Source organism: Drosophila persimilis, unplaced genomic scaffold (genome assembly GCF_003286085.1).
Source record: "Drosophila persimilis strain 14011-0111.01,24,50 unplaced genomic scaffold, DperRS2 tig00000000-arrow-pilon, whole genome shotgun sequence".
Lineage (NCBI taxonomy): Eukaryota > Metazoa > Arthropoda > Insecta > Diptera > Drosophilidae > Drosophila > Drosophila persimilis.
The window spans coordinates 2811708-2839704 of record NW_020825288.1 but is presented as its reverse complement, the minus strand read 5'-3'; the positions used below and the strand labels follow the sequence as shown (position 1 = coordinate 2839704).

Sequence of the window (27997 nt, the reverse complement as noted above, 5' to 3'; positions counted from 1 at the left end):
ATAATGTATTTGTATATATATAGATTTAATTACGTATTAAATTGAGTCAAATATCAGAGAGTTGTACATATGTATGTGTGTGTGATCGTAGGTGTAAAGTTCTCTATGCCCCTGCAGAACCATAATGATACGAGTAAGTACTACGAAATAAAGCCACCGAATCGGAACACTAAATCGTCGAGCTGCAATAGGAATACATATTTTAAATCTATCTACAAGGGCATCCACGTTCGGTGCTTCCGAAGATATGTGTGTGTGTACGTAAGTGTGTTTGTGTGTGTGTGTGTTCTAGCCTAACTTCCATTTGGGCTTTGACATTAGCCATCGGTTAAACTTATGCTATGATGCCAAACAGAACCGTCTGCAGAGCTAAGGTAAAAAAAAAAAACCCCTAGAGTCTATGGCACAATGAAAATATACCAGATATAGAAGATATAGAAATGCTCTGAAAATGCAAACAAGAACTGCACATTCAGTTGAAAGATCACTAGAGAAAGAATCCGAAGAATCGAAGCAATTCTCCAATTTAGAGAAGATTAAGCCAATCGACATCGATCCTCAATTTAGTTAGGGATACATCCACTCCGCCTAGGGAGGGAAGTTCAAGTTAAGATAAGTTCGACTTAATTTCTTATGATAGGTTTCAAGATTTTTGAACTTTGCACTTCACTGCGATATGCCTGGCATGCTAGAACCTAACCTGTTTGGATTACCTAAAAACTAGCACTGTGTCGTGGGTCGTGGTTATGCTTCGTGGGGAGGGGCGGGCTGACAAGACAGACAAAGAGAAAGGAAGATCTAAGGAATCTTGCTTCAGGATCGCGACGATATGCCTAAATTTGTTAAATAAATTCCGTTTTGATATATTGTCATGAATTTTAGCGCGTCGAGTGCGTGCCAGAGCGCGTCTAGGTGGCGAAGGGATAGTACCGAGTGGGCAGGCTGTAGCGACCACGACCGTTAAGCACCACTAGCTGGTTTCCACTCAAGTCGCCGTACTCGTCAGTCTCCTCGGTGTCCTCGATGTAGATGGATTTGAGGGAGCCGGGAAACGGGGTGACCATCTCGGAGCTGTACGAGTTCTCCACATCCTCGTCGCTGTTATCGAACGGATCGACGGCCACGTACGAGGCGGAGAAACCCTTCATGGGCACCGAACTGTCCGTCTTGAAGCGCACCAGCAGCGAGTTTGTCATGGATATGATGTCCTGGGGCAGCTATTATACAAGATTCATTAGATGTTACTATTCCCTTTAGATTGGACCAGTTGAACCTACCACACTGCCGCAGTACTGTCCGTACATGGGTCCGCTGGTGTCCTCCATGTTCGAGAAGACCTGCACATAGTCGTAGGTGCAGTTCTCGCTGCTCTCAATGTCAAAGGTGAGGAAGATCAGCTGAACATTGCTGTTGGGCGGCGTCTCAATGGTCCACTCGCAGTCCATGTTGTCGTCGTAGTCCTGGTTGCCGAAGCGGGCATGGGAGTAGAACTGCTGGACATGGGTGGTGGCGCGCAGGAAGCCTCCACAAGCTGAAGGAGAGACAAGAAGATGACACAATCCTTGTAGCAGATACAGATAGAGCTGCAGTGATCCCACTTACAAGTCGAGTGGAGGGCCATGAAGCCGTTCAGTTGCTTGTTCTTGTCCGTCTTGAGGACCATGTACATCTGGTTGGTGGTGGAAGAGATGGGGAAGGGTATCTTGTCGCCGCAGAAGCGTCCCAGCACCGAGCTGGCCTCCGACTCCCCATCGTAGATGGCCACGTTGTCGTAGGTGCATTCCTGAAAGTGCATTCCAATTAGTGGGATCCTCTCCGTTGGCAGAAATGCTGCACCCACCTGATGCGACTCAATGTTGAACTCGTTGAATATCAGCTTGATGCGATGCCCCGGCGTGGTTATAAAGTGCCACACACAGTCCGCGTTGGGGGGATACGAGTCCGGATAGTTGGGGCTGTAGATGGTGCCGAAGGAGGCGGATATCTCGTACTTGCACTCCCCCTCCTTGCAGTCGTGTCCGTTCTCGTGCAGCGAGTATCCGTTGTGGCAGAGGCAAATGTAGGAGCCAATGGTGTTCCGGCACTCGTGCTGGCACCCCCCGTTGTTCACGGCACACTCGTCGATGTCCGTGAAGAACACGGCGGCAAAGCCGGACCGCTGTATGGACTTGTCCGAATGGAATTCCACGCGCAGCGCATTGCTGTCGGAGGTGGCCGTGGGCGGGATGGCACTCCCGCAGTAGGTGCCAATGCGCTTCACGCGATTGTCGGTGAACTTCGAGTAGATAGTCACCGAATCATATCCGCAGTCGGACTGCTGCGCCGCTGTTCCCTCCAGGTCAAAGTGGGTGAAATTGAGCGAGATTTTGTGCTTTGGCGGCGCCACTATTTCCCAGACACACTCTTTCAGTATGGGGTACATTTCGGGGAAGGAGGGCGAGTTGATGGTTCCGTTCGGATAGTCGATGACACCGCCGCAGGCATCTGGAATGAAGAGGAAAAGCAGCGGAATGCAGATAAGGTCATTATGGGGCAGCCCGATGACAATGACTGTCTAGAACCGGCAGGATAGTACCCACCTTCGCAGTGCTTCTTGTCGCTGTGCAGCTCGTACCCGATGTGGCAGCCGCACTCGTAGCCTCCCAGCGTGTTGATGCACTCGTGCTCGCATCCATGGTTCTGTGTCTCGCACTCGTCCACCTCCTTCATGAACACGGCCGAGAAGCCCGCCTTCTGCACCGATGTGTCCGACACGAATTTCACGTACATCGAATTGCCACTTGACCTGAAAGCGACGCCGAACAAAGCAAAGTTGGTTTCAATGGAACGGCGATGGAGCTAGCTTAATGCCAGCCAGAAGAGAGTAGAGAACAAGGGTGGACGGACGAGGGCACTTACTTCATGTTTGGCGGCGGCTTGTAGCCACAGAAAACGCCAATTAGTTGCGAATCTTGTGCAGGACCATCGCGGACCTCCACATAGTCGTAGACACAGCTGTCGTGGTTCTCCACCTCGAACGACTGGAATTTCAGCGCCACTTGATAGCCCTTGGGCACGGTGATTTTCCACACGCATTCCTTGTTGGGCAGATAGTCCAGCGGATAGTTGGGCGACTCCAGTCGCCCCTCGGCGTCGTCCACCGACAACTCGCCGCCGCACACAACTAGAGCAACGTCACAACAAGTGTCATCAGTTGGTTCGGAGTGGGCTCCATTAGCTTTCCCCTACTCACCATCAAACTCTGCCTTGAAGCCCCGATAGCCCTCGCTGCGGTGGGAGTTGACATAGGTGAGCAGCATGCGACTGGAAACGGTGCGAATGACATCGTTGGCCACCTTGCCACAGAAGCGACCGATGAGTGGGGACTTGACATAGTAGCCATCTCGTATCTCCAGGTAGTCCGTTTCGCAGTTGTTCGACTTGAAGATGTTCTAGGGGGCAAAGACAGGAGATAGTTTCTCCCCCTCATGGTGTATGCAATGATTATCTTACCATATTCTCCAGCTTGAGGACCACGCGTTCTCCGTGCGTGGCCGTTATCCGCCACTCGCAGTGCTCCGTCTCGTTGGTCAGTGCTCCGGCCGTGTAGTAGGCGGGGGTGGCAAAGATTCCCGTGCTCTCCTGGAAGGTGCGACCGCATTTGGGGCATCTGTAGAGCAGATTAGCCTGCGAAATGTCGCCCTGGCTGAGTCGCAGCCGCTGACCGATCTCGGGCCGCTTGCGACCCTTCATCTCGATGGGCAGAATGGTGTCCAGATAGATGCCCTTCGAGAAGGTGTTCCTGGCATAGTGCATGATGGAATCGTAGTCATAGGCCATGCCCAGGGAGTCCACTTCGTCCGGTGATAGCATGTTGAAATTGTAGTCCTGACCCTTCATTATGTTGTTGTGCTCGATCACCACATGCTTCTCCCTGTCGGGACGGGTGTGCTCGTGCCAGAAGCCCACCACATGACCCAGTTCGTGCACCACAATGCCGAACTTGTCGCAGTTCCTGCCAATGGAGATGGCCTGGGCGCCATTGCCGCGTTTTCCCACAAACGAGCAGCAGCTGCAAAAGCCCGGAAAGGATTGCTCACTCTGTGTCTCCATGTGCGACAGATAGATCCCCGAAAAACTCACCCGCAGCTGCGCACAGTAAAAACTATATAGTTGGGATGTATCTCCGGGTTGCGTTCCACGAACTTGATGCACGTGGAGTTCTCCCAGTGCCGCATGGCCTGCTTGAAGAGGGCCTTGTGCAGGCCGCTGAAGTTGCCATCGATCTCATACGGAATCACGCCGTAGTCCCAGATGCGTTCCTTTTTTGCGGTGACAGCACGGGCAACGCGATGCCGTTGCTGCAGCTCCTCCTCCCTCTCATCCTTCTGGCTGAATGAGCTGCTGAATGATGGTGATGGAGAGACAGAGCGGAAGATAGACGTTATAGTTGGGCTGGCAAAAGTTTTCACGTGGCGTATGCGTAATTTTAATTGCCAACAGTTTTCCATGCATTTTTCCCTGTTGTTTCTGTACTCAACTTCTGCCGCGCGAATTTCTATTAAAATTCATAACTTTTCACATGCACTAACACACGCACACACAGTGAGCACATCCCGGCTTTGTGGGTGTGGTTGTGTGGGAGTTGCCAAAATGGCTGCTGTTTGTTTAAAGTTTACGCCGAAAAAAAACGCCTGAATGAAAATGGCCAGCAATTTACAGTGGGCCAGGAAATGGCAACGGAAACGGATGTGGCGGTGGCGGTGGCAGTGGCAGTGGCTGCCATGGCAAAGGGAGGGATTCAAAACTTACTCCGCTTTTGGTAAATCCATTTCAAGCGGAGACTGCTGCTGCCCATCTGCAGCAGCCTTGGGAATCACTGCCTGTGCCGATTGATTAAATCCTGGCAGGGAACGATGCACGTTTTGAGGAGGCGTCTGGCCTCGTCGACGGTGCTGACGATGCGAACGGTGCTTCTTATGATGATGACTCTGGTGGTGATGCTGCTGCTGCTGCCGCTGCCGATGGTGTCCCTTGCCCAGTGGCCGGTTCAGTTCGTCGCGCAAACGCTGCACTTTCGTTTCGTATTCAGAGTGATGACTGGTGCGTCTGTGGTCGGGGAGATGGAATGGATAGGATCTAGGGAATCTCCTCGAGCTGTTCCTACTCACCGCTGCTTGGGTCCTCGTCTGTGCCGCCGTCGGACCACACCGCGGGCATGCAGGAAGTCCACCTCATCGTCCAGCTGCATGCCATTGCCCCCCGCATTGCTGTAGACATTGGGCAGCGTGGAGCGCTGCTCGGGCAGGGAGGTGGGCAGAATGTGGGTCTGGCGCCGCTCGGCCACAAAATTGTTACCCGAATCGTCTTCGATGTCCTTGTTGTCCGACTGAATCTTGCGGGCATCCACATTGCGATGCAGGGCTGTCTGTGTCGTCTTGTTGGTGCCCTTCAGGCTCATCTCGGCCAGCGTCAGTCTGGCTGGCTTCAGGCCAGTGCTGTGTCGTTGGGTCTCGGCCGGCGAGATGACCTCGTTCTTGTAGCTGCCGGGCTGGGCAAAATCGGAGGGGGACTCCGACCCGGGTTTCACCGGTTCATTGGCACTCTGCTCGGGGAGAGGGGGGATGGGACTCGGTGAGTAAATCACCTGCAAAATATTAGTTATGCCGGTACTAACCTGTGTCTGGCCCTGTCCTGCCGTTAGGTTGACCGGACCCATGCTCGGGAGCTTGGTCTTTTTGCGTATGATGTCGGTGAGTCCCTCCTCCTCCACCTGCAGACCCTCGTGATAGACCTCCTGCTTGAGCTTCTCCAGATCCAGCTGAAAGGTGGCATTGTACTTGACTGGGAGTGGATCTGGCCTCCCGGCATCGGGTGCATCGGCCAGCAGCTGCTCCACCTCCTCCCGCTCCTGTTCCTCGTCGTCGATGGGTGTATGGGCCACCACAGGACCCGAGTCTCCGTCGGGCAGGGCGATGTCACCCATGAAACCACCTGCAGCGACACAGATAAGCATATTCGTGAAAGTCCGCTTTAAATAAAGGGAATTACTACTTTATCCGGCTACTTTAACGCAGCTTCCATAAATTGCAAATCGTTTTTAATTATAAGCAGCAAGGCGAAAAGAGCATACATTTTTATTTTAATTGAAATTTCATGGGGCTGCTGGGGCACTCAGTCGAATTCAGTTGGTTGGCTGTTGGTTGGTTGGTTAGTTAGCCCGACGCCAGGACGATGCTCCTTGCTGGCAATTTATAATTTACCCTGACAGCGGGCCGAAGCAGGGAGTGACTCTGACAGTTATTTCGCCGGGCGGCTGGATAGACACGGTCTGCATTTCCATTTAATCAGTGCATCGGTGGACAGGCGAACAACTGACCAAGTGATGCTTTTGTTTGCCCAAACGAGCTCATTCCACGCGGCGTATACGCAATGTGAATGCGAATATGACGGGAAGCGGGAATTACAAGTGTGCGGGTGTGCGGGTGTGCGGGTGTGCCTGTTTGTCTGAGTCCAGTGTGTTGCAGGGCCCACATGTGTCCATTGGCCGGCAGCTACGATAACAGTTAACAAGCAAAATATGAAACTGTTGCCCTGCCTGCCTCCGACATGTTAAACAAAATTAATTAAGTGCGTTTGCACATTGCAAAAAATGAAAAAAAAACACGGAATTAAAAGAGATACAAATTAAAAGGGCACTAGATTAAGACCGAATTTCAGAGACTCTTTCAGCAGTCTCTCCATCCTTCTAAAGGAGGTAGACGGAGGATAGACAGCCACTCTAAGCTCTTTTTATCAGCACACACACACACATCAATGTTTAGTTAGCATTTGCCAAAACATTTTCAACCCAAACAAAACTTTGACACAGATACGAATTACGGATAGAGAAACCTATTTGCTTATGAAGACCGTCTGAGTGCAGATGCTTCTGGCTGCTTCTGGCCCGAGAGCAGGGCTTAATTTAAACATAAATAAAATAAAATAAAATTGCATTCGTGCTACTGGTATTTACACGGCGGGCACAGTGAGGTCTGCTCAAGTGGATACCGGCTCCATTCACCAGCCCGGCCAGGGTATGACAGGGCGGCGTTAGTGTTCACGCTTTTTGACTTCTGAAGGCCGCTCAACGTGTCCCACATTCCGGCATTGCCATTCCCAGTGCACTTGCTTCCGCCCGCCCCCATTTTCCAGTTGCCATCTCAGACGGAGCCGTAATGCCTCCTCCACCTTCCGCTCCTCCTCCTCCGATCATCTGAGATGCAGATGCCGATGTGGTAGCTGGCAATTTGATTATCACAAATGCTGTCGCACACAACCAATAATCTTTTAGCTTCCAACTGCCACACGGGCTGGAGGTGGAGCTGCAGGTGGAGGTGGAGGAGGAGGTGGAGCTGGGCCAACTTGTAACTAAACTGGGTCAGTGCTTGGGGGAGAGCCAAGCCAAGCCATAAAACTACTGACACCAGCTACGCATGCCAATTGACTGGAGATCCCAGAGGGCAATCGCAGATAAAATATTGAATTTGTGCTGCACTAGAAAATCATTGAGTCTGGAATCCTAATAATAATAACGACTGAGCTGCCAGGCAGTGCAGGAAGATAAGAAATTACACTTCTGATGCCCTTGGTGGTCATTTGGAAGTGCAACAAAATCGAAAATTAAGATTTTTAGTCAATTTGTCGGATAAGCAGATTGAATGGTTTAGCTTTTGAGTTGATCAACCGATTGTGTGTGTCGGATGCTTATATTATTCACAGTGTTTTCTGAGCTGTACTGTTTGTTATTGTCCTCTGCCTCTGCTGTGATGGTGTTAGGTGTTAGACGACTCGCTCAGAAAGGATCAAAAGGGACCAACTGAAGAGCGTGTACAAACGCTACAATGTTTGTGGGAAAGAGCGATATGGAAATTGCTTCGCAGACAATGATTTTTGAGAGTCAAAAAGCTGTTGAGTTACTGGAGTAATTCGCTGTTTGACGTGCTGCAATGAAAACAGATCCGAATTCTAATAGAAACCCAACATATCTGCTGTATTCAGATTGATTACAGGATTACACAAGAAGCATGCTCCAAGAATCCCAAAAGAACTATTTCATTTTTGCTGCAGTTTTGTCCTCACTGTACTAGCCCCCGTGTGCATGGGAGCTGGCTCTTCGTGTGGGTTTTGGAACTGTTGCCCTTGGCCCTTTTGCCTTTCAGCTGCGTGTTGTTTTGTGGAAATAGCAAATTACATATTTATCAAGCAGCAAACGTTTTCTGATTTAGTTCCTAGGAGTGCAGCAAGGCATGGCAATCATTGTGCACAGTCGCTCAGACACGTGGAGAGACTGGGGGAAAAAAAGGGAACACCAGACCACAGTTTGCTTTTGCTTTTGCATTGCTCCAATCAATGTCAATCATACGCACCGTAGCCAAACTGTGACTGCCAGTGGCAGTGCCACTGCACTCAAGGAACAGGAAGCGGAAGCTGGGGTTCAACTATGAAATTCAATATTGAGCTGCGTATGTGGGATGACAAGACACCCAGCAGGCAGTGCGCAGCAGCCAGGGCGCAGCCCCCAGCTTCCAGACACCCACAAAATAACAGGTTGAGGGGCAATGGGGCAATGAGGCAGGCAATCAGAACGTCGAGTCACAGATCAGAATGCATTAATTTGAGCAACCGTCAGACCTCTGCCGTCGCCTGGCCTGGGGATCAGTGATGTGGTGAGCTTGTGTGATGAATCATAAATGAATGCCTTGCAGCATTCAGCCAGCACATAGAATACCATTTCAAACAGAATACTCATCACATTCTGGGCTTTGGGTTACACACTTCATCTCATTGAGATCTTTATTATTCCATCTCTGCCCCTCTGAATGATTCTCTGAACCCATCTCTCCCCCCTGAGAATGCTCTCTGTTCTCTATTCTTGGCTCTTTGTTTTTGCTGCAATTGCAACGTGTCGACTTTGAAAGAATATCTTGTTTACATTTGATTTGCAGTCAAACAAATTTCTAGAATTGCTTAAATATTTACATACATCCGACTGTGTGTGTGTGTGTGTGTGCGTGTGTCTACAATCGGAAAATCTGTACAGCATTGCGAGCACGTGTGCTCCGTTCCGTTGTGGATTAAAAATACATATATGTATGCGTTGCTGGCGTGTTACCCGTGCATACATGAAATTTAAATTTAAAACACTGCCACTCGCGCACGCCCCACATGGCGTATGATTGATTTGTACATTCACATCGTGCAGGGGAGACGCAGACTGAGCATAAAGCCAAAGTTGCCAGAGTTTAGCGCGGGTCCGTGCAAAAGGCACCCAAGCAAAATACGCTCCCAGTTGGCATTTAATCCCGCTAACACTGGCTAGCAAATATGAACGTGGACTGGAGAGCGGGAACTGCGAGTGGAATTCTAAAAATGAAAAAGGGAATGAAAAGTGGCAGCAATAAAAAGACGATGCACTCTGCGAAGCATAGCAGGCGAGAAAACTTGCCGCATAATGCGTCACGAAGCCGGCACTGAGGCAAGAGCCCGTCTCGTCCTGGGCTAAGCGGGGATTTTCCACCCACATGAAGTGCTAACAGCCCGGGTAGTCGAGACCAGAAGTAGAGCCAGCAATGGAAATGGAAATGGAAACGGAAACCATCCAATGTGCGTAGCACAAACAGTTCAAGGCGCAGTCCAGTCCGTCTGCAATTTCATTACATTTACGTTAAATGCCTTTGGCTGTCCGCCCGTCCGGCTGTCCGGCTGCCAGGCTACCCGCCCACGTCCCTCCCGTGTCCCTCTCCGTCTTCATCTCCGTCTACGGCTGACTGGCAGACAAACAGTTCGCACAAGTGAAAGTAATTAAATTTTTGAGCGTCGCCTCCTCCACAGACAGCATCATGTCCTGGCACGCCAGAGCTCCCCTTTCCCTCCACTTGTTCCACATCATTCACACTAACGAACTGACGCACAAAACGTGCCATTTTAGAATGAGATCTGGTTAGGTATCCGGGTGCGAGGCCAAGTCCGGCAGCGTACCCTTTTATGGCGGCCACAAAAATGTTCAGCACATTTGCCTTGTTGCAGTTGCCACTTTATCCGGGGCCCCATTTCCGCTTTCGAGCCATGTGGCGTATGCGTAATGTGGCAACAAGGGCTGCCCACTTTATGAGCATCGCATCCCTCCTCCGCAGGCAGCGCTCCAGTGCCGGCTCTGTGACTCTGTGACTGTGGGTTTAATTAAAAACAAAAAAAAAAAAAACCACTCCTTCCCGCCTCCTGTGGCACTACTGATTATTCGCTTTGGGCAACGCTTTATACGTGTGATACAACAAAAACAGCAGAAAACAACACAAAACCCCAACAGTTGCCACACTTTACGCATCAGAGGAGCCGGCCGCGCCGTCCATTTTGTGGGTCAAAAGCAAATAATTGAAGGGAGCTGCCCGGCCCGTTGAGCTACCGTCAACTGATTGCCATTGTCCAGGCGGGTCACTCGGATACGTCCTCGTTCACCTTTTTTCTCCGTGTGTTTGTTTCGTTTCTGTTTTTTTTTCTCTGTTATTTATGGCTTTGGCGCTCTGTGTAGACTGTCAATACTCTGCGGCCTCTGTCATAAAATAAAATGGATGTGCTCAAATAAAACACAAGCGATTAAACAACGCAAAGGCCTCTCTGGCAAAAAAGGATTTCGATTCAACATTGGCAAAGGATTCGCAAAAAACTGCTAATTGGTTAACACTACTCATGTGCCGGGTCTCTGGGAGTTGTTTAATTTAATTATAGTTTGGGTTTTGAGCAGTTGTAATCACAAAAACGAATCCTAAAACTTAACGACAGTAACATTTGATGCGATTTCATTTCTCTCCATGTTTCTCTTAAATTGCTTTGCATTCATTGCCTTTATTCTTCATTTGGTTCTGCCCTTCTGGACAATGTCAAAGACAAACTATGGAAAGGTAAGGGCGGCCATTTAATTTGCAAATAAATGGACTGAAAATTAATAATTACGTCAAAGAAATCTCACATAAGTGTATAACACAAGGAATTAAGTAAACAAAGCAAATTCGTTTAAAATTGATAAAGTGTATCTGTAAATAAAGCCTCATTCAATTCACGGTTCTTTGAGTTAATTATTCAATAATAATAAACATCATTACATCCATTTGTAAATACTGGTTTCTTTTGTTAGTTTTATAAATTCTATACAAATATGAAGTATATCAAACTGCAAATAAAGCTTAAATTGAACCAAGGAAATAATAGTTAACGGGAATGAAGCTATCTTCGAGTAGCAGCAAGAATATTCAAATGCATTTTCTGTAAAGGCAATTATCTATATTGGTTCACATAATCCCAGCAATATGGCCAGCATGGGCAGCAGCATCGGCATCATGACCCAGTGTAAGTAGACTTAGCCTTGGCTGACTGACGTTGACCCGACTGGCTAACCCCTTTGGCCTTTAAATCGCTGCCAGCGTTCTGAATATGGATGTAATTATGCATAAGCTTCTACTCGGTGGGGATGTGAGTTCCGAGCGAATCGAGAGCGGAAATGCATATGCATATCGGAGTGGCCTCCCCACTAATGCATCTCTGTGTGTGTGTGTGTGTGTGTGTGTGTGAGCAGGATATGTATCTGTGTGTGGGGCATGCTCTATAGCTGGTTCATGTGTGTTTCTGTGTATTAATTACCATAGCCATAACAATGAAATTCAATTTGCTGGCTGCGCCCCGCGGACAGCTTAAATGGCCGGACATGAGGACGAGAATTATGTTTTGATAAGCGGCCGGCAGGGGCAAACAAGCCGGCAGACGGATGTGCACACGGAGACAGGCGTTGGCCAAAATTAAAGATGAAATCAAAGCAAATAGAGGCGGGCATATAAACCGCACGGAGATGGGGCAGACGCAAATGGACAGACAGACAGAACGGAACGGAAGGAAGGACGGATGGGAAACTAATCCGACGGCACCAGAAGACCTGCCATGAAGACCTCAACCATTAGCTGTATTCGTACTCCCAATCCCACCAACTGGCCAGAAGCAGCGACAGCAACAGTAGTTCCGGCTTTATCGGTACGAATATCGGTACGAAGCTATGGCTATGGCGATGGCTATGACGAGTGACCCAGCAAGCGCTTTTGGATTTGTGCACGATTTAGGCTTTGGCTTTGTTTGCTTTTTATGAAAGTGGGGATGAGTGGGTGTCCGGAGGGGGGGGGGACGTTGTTTGCTTATTTATACGTACGTACTCGTATGTACATACAGAAACAGGACGAGAAAACGCTTTTCTGTCTGGAGGGAAACACTAGAACTAGGTGGGTGGCAATCGAGGGGCACGCTTCAGTGGAGTGTCAATTGATTGAACAAAATGGAATCATCCATAGAGAGATATGTATTTGAAAATCTCCAGCAACGCAGAGTGAATAAACGAGTGGGAATACGAACACCCACCCCGTCCCAGTGGAATGAAGGAGATTCCCGAATGGTGCGCAACGCAGATAGGAAAAAGCAAATTAAAGATAAATACCCTATCCTCTCTCTAGCCGAAACGAGTACAAGTGGAGCACAGTGGCTGCTGCACTCGCCACATACATCAATCAACTGAAAGAGCTCCTGTATCATTCCCGAATCTGAATTGTTTTGTGCTCGTGCCATGCTCTGCTGCCACACAGAATCCGGTCAATAGCCCAGACTAGGCTTATAAAACCATTGAGGCTTATATTCATGTGTGCTGGTGAGTGTCTGTGTGCTGGCTGGTCCATGTCCAGGGCCAAAACTCCATTCCCACTTCCGCTCCCAGACCAAATCGCAGATAGGACTCGGGGGCAAACAATAGAGGGGCAGGGCCAATGTTTGAGTTCCCGCAACAGATTTATGATGGACAACTTCGTCGAAATATTTATGCAGCTGTAGCTGCAGCTGCAGCTGTGTGTGCCGCAGCTCTCCTGGCATTGCCTCGCCACTCGTTTTTCAGCCACTTTGCACCTACGGCAAATATAGAAACTATTTTCCATTGCGTCCCACAAAAAATACGAACTATCTCGGACTCCGCACTGCCGCTTTTCGCACAAAGCATTTTTAGAAAAACTTTTGCCAGCAGCAAGCAGATAGAACATGGGAAAAATATATGTATATGTATATATTTTTTGCGCGTAGTTTGTGTTTTGTTTTCAATTTGAAATGGGGCTGAAAACATTTCTCACTGCTCGCAGCATTGCTATATGATGTGTGAACATATCAGCCTGTGCATATGTGTGCAAATTCATGACTGGGAACACCTACTGGGCGGGGGAGGGGGGGCACACCTACTCAACTTTCGGTGGCAGTTCATTACGGATGGAGCGGCGGGCTGGGTTCAATAAACTCTCGATGCACAATGCACCCACCGCTCTCCCAGTCCGCCTCCCATCCGCACCATCCACTGGCGGAGCCATGGCAACAGAGAGAACTTCCATTCCCGGCACTTTGCAGTTGCATCTGATAATTGTGCCATCAAAAGAGATGCAAAGACCGCCTGCCAATGGATGTCTGTACCGGGGTTTATTTTTGTCAAACACTTTTCGCAAAAAGAACGAGTGAAACGAAATTAAATGGAGCCATTTCGGTCGAGCGGCCAGTCCTGCTCGAAAGGCATTCCAGGGCAAGAATTCATAATATTTAAAGAAAAATATTTGAATGCTGTAAAAGTTGAAGGGCCAAACGAATTCTCAATTATTTCTCAATTAACAGGCAAAATGATTTGTAAGCAATAAATGAAGGTTTCTATTATTTTCAATTGGTTCTGCATATGTATACCTAGCCATAAATAAAATATACAGCAATACAAGAGGAGAAAGCACGCTGCAAATGAAGCTCGATGCATGCTTCACTGGATTTGGACTTGACGTTGTTTGCCATATGAATCCCATATTGAATTTCTGCCGTTTGCTTGGCTTTGGCTTAAAAAATGCAGAGCCAAGAATGCATTCAATTTGTTTTGGCTTATGTTGAGAACAGACTCGGAATCAGGATGCAGCTACTAAGAAATGGTATGGTATGCACACAATAGAAAGAGAGGGAAATTTATAAATTGTGGTTTCCGTCTGGTCGGGTGGGATGCCATTTAGATATATATGTATATTTTGCTGTTGGTATCCTTTTTCACCCTTCACTTGCAATTTGGATTTGGGACAGAAGATTGTTGGCTGAACAATTAAAAAAACATTTGCAAATTTAAAATGCGATTTGCATAAATTACGGCAGAGAGTCCACAGCTGCAGGGGCTCCCACAGACGCACGCACACACACAAACATATGCATGCACACGTGTGTGAGTGCGATATATGGCTGAACAAATGTGTATTTATGTGATTTCGTTTTTGTGTGTGCGCTCCACCCCAGCCCCCGGGGGGGGTGGCCAAATCATAAGCTTCGTTTTGCGGCATTATCTGAGCAGCTTTCGAGCTTGTTTGCTCCGCTTGCTTATTTATGCCAATTTGCATAAACAATGATTGCAGCAGAACAGAAAGCAACACGATAACAGGCTCCGGCTAACAGGTTGTCCAGACACATCTACACATCTACCCATCTGCATACGCCACACGAAGAAGCAGTAGCACGTGCCCTGGTATTGGTGGGGCTGCGCCAAGAAGTATGCAGCAAAAAGATACAGAATGCAGCTGAGCCCGTACCCCGGATGGATGCCATTTTGCCATTTGGCAACTGTGCTGCCACTGACTGCCCTCAAATGTGCGTAAGCTCCATATCCCCACCCCCACCCCCCACTTGTTCATGTGTGTGTGAGGGCTCTGCTCTGTCATTCTTGCTGGCATTAATTAATTATGCAAACAGTTTAAATGCAAGTTTATTTTATTTACACATGTTGCTGCCGGTTGGCATGCGGGCGACAATGGAGAGGGGGAGGGGGGGAGGGAGAGCAGCTGCCAGGGAATGTCATTTCAATAAATGCAACTAAAATGTTGCCAAACAAAATGGTCGAACACGTCTGCTGCAATTCTGTGTTCTGTCTGTGCAGTAAATTTCATGTGGAAATTTTTAAATTGCGGTCACTGTAGCAGTGGGCGGTGACAGCAGGGGCGTGGAGGGGTTGGGGAACAACAAGAAGTGCAGTCAATGGCGAGGAAAGTCCCTTCCAGCAGTTCATCCTTTGAGTGGGTGAGAAACAGCTGCTTCTTACTGTTGGCACTTCCGATTTTCCGACATTTCCGGCGCCTGCTTTTTCTGCTTTCTCGAGTTAACTTAAGTTTTGTTTCTGCTGCCTGGGGAAGCCAGTATTATTCCCTTCTTGAATCCTGCGAATAGCCGAGAGCATGTCAAGTCCGAGATGAAGCTTATAAATGAATGGTGATTGAGTTTTATTGTATATTTTCCGGCTATTTTAGCTCTCAACAAATTGATACAATATTCATTAAAATGAAAGCCCTTTTGTTTGCCACGAATATCCGGAAATTAATTGAATTTATGTATATATTTATGCACCTGAAATGAAGTTATTCATTAAATAGCTGCGGTTTTTAATTAAGAGCATACAAAGTTCTCTTCACGAAAAGTTTGTATGCCTCCTGCCTCCTGCCTCCTGCCTACCACCTCGTTCTGCGCTGCCTCGTTCTGCGGCTTTGTAAGCTGATCCTGTTGGCTGTTTTGCGGTAAGCAGCCCAACAATCTTCGCCTGCTCCGCCCCCTGACTCTGCGCTCCCGCCCCCCTCAGACAGTCTGCCCCTCGCAATGGCAACAAACTAACTCAATCCGTCTGCACACAATGCCGCTAAAAGTGCGAATTGTAAATAGTTTCAGGCATCAGGCTCTGGCTCTGGCTTTGGCTCTGGCTCTGGCTCATGGGCTAGGGATGGACTCAGCGGAAGTGCAGCTGGGCACGAAATCTTATGTATATATACGAATCAAAACGGTGGATTATGCCGCTGGATTACGGACGGATAAGCGCTGCTTTATATGTGGATTTTTAGTTTCTTTGTGTGCAAGATTTTCCCTTAAATCCTCCACTCCTTTTTTATGCTGGTGATGGGACGTGTGATGCTACAATTGTATAGGAAGGAATCAAAACAGTGGATTACGGAGGGCTGTATTTATTTTTCTCGTGTATAAACTGAATCAACAGAATGGTTTCACAGAAATAGATTTCTTCTATATGGGAACTTTTGATTCTCACAGACAATCACGACCTCAACTGGGCCTCTACCCTGTGCTCTCAGCATCATAAGATATTGATGTATGGGTTCCACTTTACATGTGGGCTCTGCGAGCGATGCTTTCCTTTAGATTCACGACCCAGTTGGCCCCATCTCTACCTCTGCCATTCCGGCGCACTGATGTCTCTGTCCCTCGCTGTGCTATGCATGCCATGGCAATGCCTTCCAAGTGCCTTTTTATTTCAATGCGCGAGAGAGTTAACGGCAATGAGAGGCAGCGTTAGTTTGTTGCCTTTCCACCGAGCCCGTGTCGAGCCAGCAAAAGCTCCGTCAATGTGGGTTTCCCCCTTCTCTGTCGGGGAGGGAAATTATTTGCAGTCACTTGGGCAGGTTGTTTGACTTGGAGTGCACGATGCCTTCCAGGCCACTTGAAGCCATCGCCATCGCCATTGCCGTCGTCATCGCTGCCAGTCGACCGCCTGACATTTTGGTCGCTCTGCCTTGACGGTGGTTATTGTGATGCTGTTGTCATCATTACTGTCGCCAGCTTTGCCTAGTGCCCGGGCCTGGGTCTGGGTCCTGGAGGGTCGCGTGGTGCACCATTTTCACATTTGCAGTGCCATTTGCGGTTTGATTTCTTGTGTGCGACCACAGTCACGCCTCCCTGCGTGCACTGCGCTTCCTGCGCTTCCATCTCTTTGTTCCTGCTCGCAGTTCTCCTCTGGGTTCTCTCCTGGGTCCTCCTCTGGGCTCTCCCTTGGGTTTCCCCCCCATTGTTGTCCCTTTGATAGAACTTTTGTGCATTTGGTGTATGCAAATTAATTAGCGACAACAGCACAGGACTCTCGCTTTGAGACATTAAATTGCTTAAGGTGTGTGCCTGCACGTTATGGCCCAATTTGCCAGAATCCTACGCCAGTGCGGCTTTGTGGCATACTTATGGGAGCCAGGGCATTCGAAGGCCTTAATTAACTTTCAAGCATTTGCCAAATGAAGCCTAACTGTTTTGAGAAATTGTTTTGTGGAATGCGAGACCGAGAGGGGAAGCCCATGGGATGATGTGAGCATCCTTGTCTGCATTGCACAGCACATTTCTGGCTAATTAAATTTACGATACTCAAATTGCGCCAACTTCAATTGAAAGTTGATTAGCTCCCAGTTTCTCCTTGAAGCCCCACCCGCACCGTTAATTTGATCCCAATTCAGAAATCAATTACGTGGCTTTGTGCTGAGGAAAACCAAAGGAAAATTTGTTTATTTTCTCAGCCACTCCCCCACTGGGACCTCCCCTCCCCACCCACTTGGATGTGGCGTGCATTTGCATACATTAGGATGCCATTCATTTGGCTTTGCCAGGGCTGGTGGTGCACTTTAAATCGCCATTGACCCACTTCCCTGTGGGGCAGCATGAAAACGGAAACAGAAAACAGCAAACAGCAAACAATTCATTAATTGTTGGAGCGCCAAAAAACGCTGCAGCGTGAAAAACAGCTCAGAGCTGGTATGATTGATTGTGGAATTATTTCAAAGAGGGTGGGCCTCGCCACCTCACTCCACCCTCTCCCCACCGCTGTCGCTGGGCGATGGCTTTGCGGCACGTATGCATATTGATGATATATGTGGGGGTGTGACTTATCTGGGAATCGAGAGACCAGCCAAAGACTTTCATCTGGTCGAAGTCGGGAGGAGCCAGCAGCCAGCAGCCAGCCACAGTGGGAGGAAACTGCACTTGCCGGCCTTAAAAGGAAACTTTTAATGTAGCCAGCGAACTCATTAAAATACGCATAAATTAAATACACACAACTTTATGGCACATTCTGGGTTTCCTTTTAGCGAGCACTATTGCAACGTATTTTATAAAAGTTTCATTAATGGTTTCCACTTTATGGTGTTTCATATACATATATTTATAATGCTAAATTCGAATTTGTGTCCATTTCAGATTTCCATTGCCATTGTCGCCCACTTGAAGGCACATTGCCAATGGATGGTTGGGGCGGAAGTCGTTTGCTTTTCAATATACGCATTCTTCCAGAGGGGTACTCTGCCCGAGGTATGTGTGTACATATATCCGAGTGTGTCAGGGGGGAGGAGGGGGGTATAACTTTTTGACAATTGATGTGAGCAAATACTTATAGACTCGTCGTACTTCCAGCCAGACAAATTGCTATCGAAAATGGTGCTCTTCTACTCCTGGCAGACTCTCATGCAGACACGGACATGGACACGGAACAAGGCAGCCATTGATACGTCCTTAGCTCCTCCACTCCACTCAGCTCAGCTCAGCTCAGCTCAGCTCAACGCATTCGCATTCGCATCCGCATTGCTCTCGCAGTCAATTTTCTTATGTATTTCTTCTTGGATTTTCCTTTTTATTATTTCCCCGTGCTTCTTTTTTTTTGCAAACTCAGGTAAATTCAATTGAATCGAACAGACAGGGGAGGAGGAGGCGGAGGAGAAGGAGGAGGATGCCTGCCTGGAGGAAGCTGATCTGGTTTGGTCGGAAAAGAGGCGAAAGCTAAGCGCCAAGCATGCCACAATGGCGCTTAATTTTCAACGCTGCAACAAGCGGCTGGTGGTGTGCGAGTGGGGGCCGTTAGTGCTACAGGAGGTGGCTATAAATAATGTCGAGTGGGGGGTGTGTGTGTGTGTGTGCGACTCAAGTTAACAAGACTTTTCGCTTTTACTCGAACTTGCAGGCTAACACAATTTCCAAAGCTTTTGTCTTGGCCGGGGACTCACTTGGTAAGAGACTTCCCAAAGAATCTCGCATAGGGTTCAGGCTTAGAGATTGGCTTATGGCAAAGTAGGATTTGCTCTGAAGCAACGCAGCTGCCACAGAGAGATGTGATGTGATGTGTGTCGTGTCCTACTCACCAGCCTTGCAGGGATCCATGTCAATGTCTTCGGATACCTTTGGTGTCACTTGCAGGCGCATCAGCTGCTCGATGGTGTACTTGCTGCGGTAGGTGCGTCGATTGTTCCGCAAAAGATTCGGATGTGGATGGGAATGTGCCGCATCCCGGTGCTGCTGTCGATGCTGATGATGCATGGCCCGGAGCTGGTGCTGCTGCTGCTCCGCATCGGAGCCTGATGGGTGATGTGAATGTGAGTGTGAGTGTGCGGCCGACTGGTCGTGGGCATGCCCCTCGGCGAGTGCAACGTGATCCGTCGACAGGGGCTGCAGCTCGCCACTGGGCCGGGTGCTCTTGGCATGCGCCGAGATAAGCACCAGCAGACCCGTGGCCATCAGCAGGGCGAAGTTGGTGCAGCTCATGGCCGTACCGTGCCTCCTACGCATCCACAGCGATTCCACGGCTGCCGGCATGGCTCCTCCTCTGATGTGTTCCCTCTTTTGTTTTGTTGCTTTTTTAACACAATTTAACGGGTGGCCCGGGGCCTCTTCGCACGTTCTGTGGCTTGTCGCTGAATGGGGGGTTCGTTCGGTTGTGCCTATCAGTTTTTTACGTAAAACTTCTGCATTTTCGCTAAGCACGTGCCTGGCCTGCAATTGAAAAATGAACAGAGAATCATTAAAAAAACGCAATAATAATGATTTCATTGAGGTTTCCACCAGACTCAATGCAATTTATTTGTATACCCTAGCAGAGGGTATTCGCATTTCACCCATAAGCATCTCATTCGAATGAATGAATCTGTCTGTTGTTGTATGCAAAACGGTTCCCCAATTTTAATAGTATCTCGCTGAAACATTTCACAATCGGAGCTTAGACATCCCAGAGTATGTGTGGCTTCGACCTCCGAGGCAAGAGTTTCGTATCTCTGTCGTTCCACTCTGTTTTCATTTTCCCAAGCTCTCTGAGCCGCTGATAACCCTTTGTCCTATCAAATGACATACAATTTGATGCGATAGAGCTCTCATTGATTTTGTTTGTGCCCTGACCATGAAAGATTTCACGATTTGCTTTTATTTTGCTTTGCAATTAAGCGTGGAATTTTTCACACACATCTGAATGGGTAATTTGACGCAGAATTTGCATTGGAACATTTCTAGGTTTAAACTGTTCAAATGCAGATCGAATGGCTGCCGCATTCCTATTCTCCGATGGTAGTATTCCTCGCTCTGCGCTATCGAGGAGAGCTACTCGTTTGCAATTTGAATACTGAGCGAAGGGGAAATGTCATCAAAGTGGATTCATCTGCTCATTCCAAGCCAGACGCCATGCCATGGCTGCCAGCGGTGCAGCTGTCTGACAATCGAATGCCGAGCAAATTATGCAGCTCCGACCGTGCACATCTCATTCAAATTGAAAGAGATGTATCTGCTGCTGTATCTGTGTATCTGTTAGTAGGTAGACTCATTTCAGGGCAATCAATGCACACTCGGTGTCTGATTTACATACGAGAGCATTGTATGTTTATGTAAAAATCTCATCTATGTGGAAGATGGAGGATGGAAGAGTGTGTGGATGTGCACATCTGTGCCGCCTCGGGTGCTCATAAAGGCTGGCAGAAGCTGCCACCAAGCAAAGCATTTAAAACAGAAGAGGTGTAGAATTTCAGCGAAACAATCCGGCAGCTGCGCCACGGAGTCGGGAAGGTGCATAGTTAGGGAGTGAACAGGCAGGCAGGTATCCAGGTAAATGCTCTGCCATCAACTTAGCACTCAATTAATTTCATGCCGAAGGATGTGAGGGCTGGCAGGCAGGCAGGCAGGCAGTCAACCACCCACCCGCCCACCGTTAGAGCCATGCACAATATCGGGTAATTAAAAATCGCTTAGCTCGAACGCAATCCAGGACCAGGCAATTCACGAAACCTTTTCAATTAACTTGAATGCTGGGCCGAAGCCATTGTCATCAGGCTGTTGCTGCTGCTGCCTCAACAATTGTGGCAATTTCATTAAATCATTTCATTTCCGGTGGCACACACACTTACACACTAACACACAAAACAAATCAACGAGTCGGCTGGCTTTTTATGGCAAATTAAGTTGCCTTTTGTGGTGGTGGTGGCTCGGGTGGAGGCAATGTGGGGGGGTGGGACATGAGTTAGCCAGTAAGAGGCTACTAACAAATAAAGCCAAACACCCCGCAGACAATTCCACGGGCAATCGTTGGACAAAAGTTTCCGCAGCCAAACAAAGCGGTGGCGGGGCACAGCCCAGACCCAAAGGAGTGCAACATATTTTCTTAATTTCATTTCCTTTAATTTCACTCGGCACAAATTGCGGATCTCTGAGGGAGGCGGCAAAGGCAGCAGCAGGACCTCAAGCAGCAGGGCAGCAGTGGGGGGAAGCTGGAAAGGCAAAAGGAAAAGGCAGCAACAGCCATTTCCATAATCCATGGTCGCATAATTACGTATACGCCGCGTGGGGCCAACGAGGAGCAGGAACAGGAACGACAACGATGCTGGGAATGATGATGACGATGCTACTTTCTCATTTAAGCGAAATTAAAAATTCAATTGATAAATTCCAAACTAAATAAGCCCGCGCAAGAAGCAGAGAGCAAAGAAAAAATAAACTTGAGTGTAATTTCCCATTACAATCCCTGCCCCTTCAGATCTGTTCTTGGGGAGGAAATTGAAAATCATTGAAAAGTATGTTAATTGATTAGAGCTAAAGTTTCCCTCTGTTTGGCTCATTATCAAATGCGTCCTCCTTGAGCCAGCATCTCCTTCTCACTCGCTGTTTGTCTCTCTTATCGCACCCACATGGACTAGATGGAATTATCAGAGCTCTTTGGGTCTGGGTCAATTCGCGGTGCGATCTGCGTTCCCGAAACGTAAACAAATTCGTCTACGTAATAGGTAGATGCATAAACAAATATGATTTCCATTTTATTTACCTACTTATGCTCTTTGGATCTGTCCAAAGTCTGAGAGAGCCTGAGCGACATTTGGTTAGGATTTGGATTCGGAATTGTATTCAGAGTCAGATTTTGCTCGCACTCTGTGCATAAATGAGCAGTTAAAAGCTTTTAAATGTCATTTTCAAATGGCACGCGCCATTTACTTTTAGTTTAATTAGATGAGATAAGTGCGCCAGTCGCGCAGCCAGCAGGATACTCGCATTCCGGCATGAAGGCACACTCCTCCTTGCAGTAAGGGCAGGGCCATCAATCAGGCTTGTCAAGTGCTCGCTTTCCAACTTTCCAACTACAAGAGCTGACAATGACAAGCGTCAAGTAGCTGGGGGAATCGGGAATCGGGAATCGGGAATCGGTCTTCTCGAAACGCGGCAGCTTCCTCCGCCAAGTGAGTGGAAATGAAACTTGGACTAGGCCAAGCGAATCGTTCTCACACCAATTCATCCATCCATCCAGCGGTCTATCACCTCCCCTCCACACCGATTCCATTCCATCCATTCATCTCTCATTTCGGCTTTGTCATTTTTAGTGTTTTACAAGAGCAAATCTTGACAAGACTCCAAAACGAAACCCGACCCGGGTGTGCCCCGTGCCCCATGCCCCGTGCCCCCTCCTTGACTTCTTTGTTTGCCTAATTTTGATTTGCTCCGTCGCATCTGACAGTTGGCATTTGCAGTTGAAAACTACTCCAAAAGTAAGGCTAAAGATATGAATTCAAAGGAATGTTTAGTATCTAAAGAGCAGAACCGATTCAAATGGAGAATATTTGCCAAAACTTAAGCAAGTGCTCTGTTGTCATCTAGATCTGTTGTCCTTTGAGTTGGTTAACTCATTCCGGACACACTTTTCGAGTTTCCTCGCTCTGAGGCTGTCTTTGCATCGAAATGAATGGAACGGGCTGGCTTTTTTAGGCAGAACTGCAGGGAGGGGAAGCAGATGAAGGATGTAGAAGCGTGCCTCAATTTGGAAACAACTTAATTTCAATTACGAAGGCAGAAGAGAAAAGCAGACCTCTTCCAAAGGCAGGACCAGAGTGAAATGCTGTAATGAATACGATGTTCTGCAGCCTCCATCCGAGAGCCCGGCCGGGCTCTGGTCTGGCAGGAGCCGACTTTTATGCGATTTAAAATGCTTTACAAGCGCAAAATGCAACCAAGGCGAGGCGGCTGGCTGAACTAACAAACAGACAAGCAAACATTGGGACAGACAGATAAAAACACACCGACAGACTGAAAGCAAGACAGGGGCTAAAGGCCAGGACCACGAACAGCCCCAACGGCCAGAACCAGGACGAATCCAAAGCCAACGGGCAAATAATTAAACTTGGCTACCTAGCACCTGTGGCCCTTGTCCAGGGACAGGAGCACCCAACCAAGCAGCCTCCAGCCACCATCCTCCACGTGACTGCAACTGTAGCCGAGTCGGGATGGGGGCAAATGAGGCAAGGCTTGTAGAAGGAGATGGAGTAGGAGTAGGGGGAACAAGGCGAGTCCTGATTATTTAGCAGCTCGGCATGTGAATGTAAATAAAGTTCAGCCATAAAATACCCCGCAGACAGATGGGGGGAGCAACTGCCACCCACCCACCCAACTGCCGGGCGTCGCATCCTCATTGCCATAATCTGTAACAGAAACCGGGTGATGCAAATAACCACAGGGCAAGAGGGCAAGAGGGCAACGAGGGCCGAGAGGTCACGAAGAGACCAGGCCAGCGCTGGACAGCCATAGCTATGCCCTGCTCACCGTTCATAAAGAATTTCCGATTTATTTATAAACTTGGCGCGCAGCCCCGATTCCGGCTACCGTATCCCGACGGCCGGCCTCAGCACTAATGTTAAGAAATAATTAATACTAACAACGACAAATGACGACCGGCCTGTGGCCGGTGGCCTGGGAATTGGGACTGGGTGGCAGCGCGGGTGTAGGCCAGAACGTGGTTGGGATGCGCACCTTTGCATCCTGGATACCAGGCTGTTGCCGCCGCCACTGCCGCATCCGCTGCTGAAGCTGTTGATGATGATGCCCCTGTTGTTTCGGGTCATGAATAACAATTGCTGGCAAGCAGCGCCAGCAAAAATATGGCGGCAAAGATTCCTTTTTATGGTGATTGCGTGGGAAAATTGTCGGCAACGACGAGCCCCAGCTCCAGTCCCAGGCCCAGTCCCAGTCGCAGTCCCAGGCCCCAACGCCTGCCAGCCTGGCGATAAAATATGGAAAAGAACGAAAAAAAAATTTAAGGGAAAACACACACAATGCAAATATGAAAAGCGAGTGAAATCCTTTTAATTTGGCAAATAAAAGTGACGGCAGGGCGACCGTTGTACAAATTTATATGGAAACGCCCCCCGTAGCGCTGACTGGTAGGGGAAGGATGCCGGGACGTGAATAAAGGACGAGGCACAAAGCGAGAGAATTTTGTAAGGGAATTGGCGACTTAACTTCTGGCATGTAAATGCGTGCAAGCGAAAACGATCCGGTGGAGAGAGAGAGAGAGAGAGGGAGGCTGTCGGAAAGTGAAAAGTTTGTAGACCAAGTTTAAGTTTGGCCAACTACAAAATGCCAAAACCATGACCGAAGCAATCGAAGCTATTGAATGGTTCAATGGAACTCTTCTGGATGTAGGGCAATTTTTGTGCATATTAACATTTTTCGAATAAAGTCCGATACTTGGGCGGACACCCACGCACACAGCGGGGCTTTTATTTGTGTTCAAAAGAGATGTCTGGCCATGAGTGCTGTTCAAGGGAATAAAAACAGAAATTGAGACTACAAATTTAAGAAAAGAGGGCTGAAAAGATGCCATTTCTATCTAAGAATCTGCCTTAAGAGAAGGCAGCATTAATCTATGTCTCCCCATGGAATCTTCCCTGCTTTGTATTACATTTTGGAGATGACTTAAATATGACGTCGCCCCCGATGCGTACAGCCAATTAGTTATCTTTATCATAGAAAGCAATAATTATGGGTATAATAATTACCAGAAGAAATATGACAAAAAGTAAAATGATGTACCCATAAGTTGGTCTGGGGCCGGGTCCAAGTAAGTGAAATATAAAATCTGCTTAGACTTTAATTAATTACACATGTTGCAGGGGCAAGGGGGTGCCAGCAAGACAGGACTCAGCCAAGTGGAAGCGCACTTGTGTCGCACTCACACATGTACACTGTGGCACTCACACACACGCGTACAGACAAGCACTTGCGACATATCATTAACTTTGCTTTATGGCAACAGAAATTGGGGGAGGGAAAAAATTCAAAGCGCTGGAACAGTGGCAGGCTCGGCAAAAGATGAAGTAAAAATACGAAAAGAAATACTCGTAACTCGTGGAGTTTGGGACGATGTTTGGGGGCGTGGAGTGTCTCTGCCGAGGACGTGGATGCTACGATGCTTGTTAGAGGCACGGCGACAGCTGTAGCGCCTACACAAGACACCAAGGCGGCTACCCCTGCACCTTCCTAACTGCCTACAGATATAGAGACCGGGACTGGGACTCCAATATCCATAAAATAACTCAAATCTTATAAACGATTTGCTGTATCGTGTGCTACCGGACGGCCACCTTTGAGGTTGTTATGCCTTCACCTGATATTAACTGCATTTATCTTCGGTCACCAGACACTGAGAGCCACACAGCTTTTTCCGTATGAGTTTTGTCAAAACTTAATTCGCTTTTAATTTTTGTCCTGCTACGACAGCAAAAAATGCGAAAAATTCAACATTTCCAGGACAAAAATACAGGGAGAATAGACCCCCCGACAAAAAAAATAAAAAATAAAAAGAAATCCAGCAAAAATTTGTTAAGCGCCATCCGACTGAAGTGCGTGTGGAGACGGGGAGACAGAGAGAGTAAAAGAGAACAGAGAAAAAGGAAAAGAATAAGAAAAGGAAAGGAAGGGAAGGGAAAGGGGACGAAGGGAAGGGAAGGAAGGGAAGGAAAAATCAAAATGAATTCTATTCAAAGCTTGGCTCTGGCAGAAAATATGAAATGAAATGTTGTCGCTGGGGAAGAGAGAAGCACGAGTATTGTAGGGGGCGAGAATTATTGTTAAGAAATGCATACGCGGGCAATTTTTATTCCTTTCTGCTGTCCTTGTCCTCCTGGGAGGAGGAGGAGGAGGAGAAGGAGAAGGGTGTCAGGAGCGGGATCTGGTCGGGGAACTGTCGGGGCCATCCGCACTGCTTAAACACGAAATGCTTAATGGCCAAGTTGCCACAAAATGTTTGCCAGTTGAGGGGACAGACAAGGGCAGCAGTGAAGCCCAGTGAAGCAAAAATGAAATGCGTTTTCTAGCTCCCAATGCTCCTTTTTCCCCACCGTTCCTCCGTTCGTCCGGGTGGGAGTGGATGGGTGGGTTTATTGGAGCGTGAGCAACCTGGGCAACAATATCAATGAGCGTCTTTTGTTCAGAGTCGTCTCCCAACCATTGCCCTGCATCAGCCAACCCTCCCGCTGACAATTGTTCGGCAGCGGAAGTTGATATTCTGGCAAAACGGAAGTGTTGAGGCGTCTCAGAGGGAGAGAGAGAGAGAGGGGGCCGAAGGGCCGCCCCCGCAAACATTTTGAATTTCATATTTTCCATTTCACTTTACCTCTCTTTTCTTTCCCCGTCACGCATAAATTTCCATCTAGCATGGACAGACAAAATGCGGAGCATATGAAAAAGTTTTGCAACAATCTGGAAGACGACATTCCTGAAGAAGTCCCGAAGAAGGAACCAGTGCAGGGCCCTGCAGATCCAGAGCCAGACCCAGACCCAGAGCCAATTAAGTCTAATGCGCGGACGTGCAGGCTGCCTTTTGGGCCTCCAGCTTACCTTTAATTGCCGGTGCCCCGGGCATACGGCAGACGCCAGACGTCAGACGCCAGACAGACCACAAATGCGGATCGTTGACCAAAAAAAGCAAAGGAGAGAGAAACACAATGAATAAAAGGCCCGCGCGATCAGACAGGCAAGACTGGGGCACTGTGGGGCTGGGGAACTGTGGAACTGGGGTCTGCCATCGAGTTCGTTGCTACCGAGAGGAATCTGGCTCTACTATTTCGCATCATCGTGGCCGTTGCTCGGAGATCATGGGCACCTTGACTCCGGCTGGTTCCGTATTGCAGTAGGCTACACCGAAACACATACTGTGTAAAAGCACATAATCGTAGAACAAAGCGAAATCGACAAAAAAAATAAATAAAATATAACATTCTATTTTAATTATGCCGGCGGCCTTTAGATTGGCAATTGACGATCATCTGCGTTGAGGTTTATTTGTTTTTTTGTTTTTTGTTTTTACTTTTGCGATGTGTGAAATGAAAAGCGGAAAACTGGAAACCGCACAGCATCGCCAGACATATGTATGTAGATAGAAGGAAGCGTAAGACGCAAAACACCCACCAAGACGGGGAGCAGTGGCACTTGAGGAAGAGGCAATGATACTGGCGGCGGCAGTGCACACAATCAGAGGCAGAGACAGAAGCAGAGGCAAGTCAGCGCGCCGCGTGCCGCTTGTTATTTATAGCCATTGAATGCTGCGCTTCTATCAGCAACAGACCAGCAGAGCAACAGGGGCAGAGGAGGCAGCAGCGGCGTGTTCATTTGTTGTCTGCTCAAGCATACGAGCCTTGTACATGTCCACATGTACATACATATACTCGTATAATGCAAAAACAAAACCCACAACTGATAACACACTTAAATGCACACAACGATTATAATCGAATTAGAATCGAGTGCGAAGATCGCGACTAAGTGACTCTCGAAAAGACAGCACCGATTAAGCGGAGCGATTAGCGTGGCAGCCACGAGGTGTTCAGCAGTCCAATCAAAAATCACACATACTCGAAATACACTTGTTGAATAAACCGAATTCCTAATCCCATTCGAATTATTTCCATTAAGTTTTTATCAATGAATCCATAAACACATCCATGACTTCCGGTTACACAAACACTCACTTCAGAACCAAAGAGATTTATCCTTTTGGCCTTTGCTGCAGATATTTTTGTGTTCTGCCATTTGTTGCAAACAAGTTTGTTGCCAATATTCTTTCGTTTTCAATATT

The 27997-nt window shown here is 48.1% G+C and overlaps 1 protein-coding gene across 2 annotated transcripts; it reads right to left on the bottom strand.

Moving 5' to 3' along the window:
* LOC6594805 (dorsal-ventral patterning protein tolloid) lies at positions 1-27985 on the bottom strand. 2 transcript variants are annotated; one of them, XM_026987833.1, is made up of 14 exons: positions 27891-27985; positions 18990-19617; positions 5657-5973; positions 5151-5584; positions 4792-5088; positions 4123-4383; positions 3493-4051; positions 3233-3431; positions 2899-3163; positions 2580-2785; positions 1841-2484; positions 1603-1783; positions 1278-1531; positions 1-1217 (listed from the first exon to the last, which is right to left on the bottom strand). In XM_026987833.1, exons 2-14 carry the CDS (start codon positions 19438-19440, stop codon positions 909-911), a joined length of 4377 nt encoding a protein of 1458 aa, XP_026843634.1. In that variant the 5' UTR covers positions 19441-19617; positions 27891-27985; the 3' UTR covers positions 1-908. The 2 variants fall into 2 exon arrangements, with proteins under 2 accessions (XP_026843634.1, XP_026843639.1); XM_026987838.1 differs by having other exon boundaries at positions 4123-4380.
* Between the last annotated feature and the right edge of the window lie 12 nt (positions 27986-27997).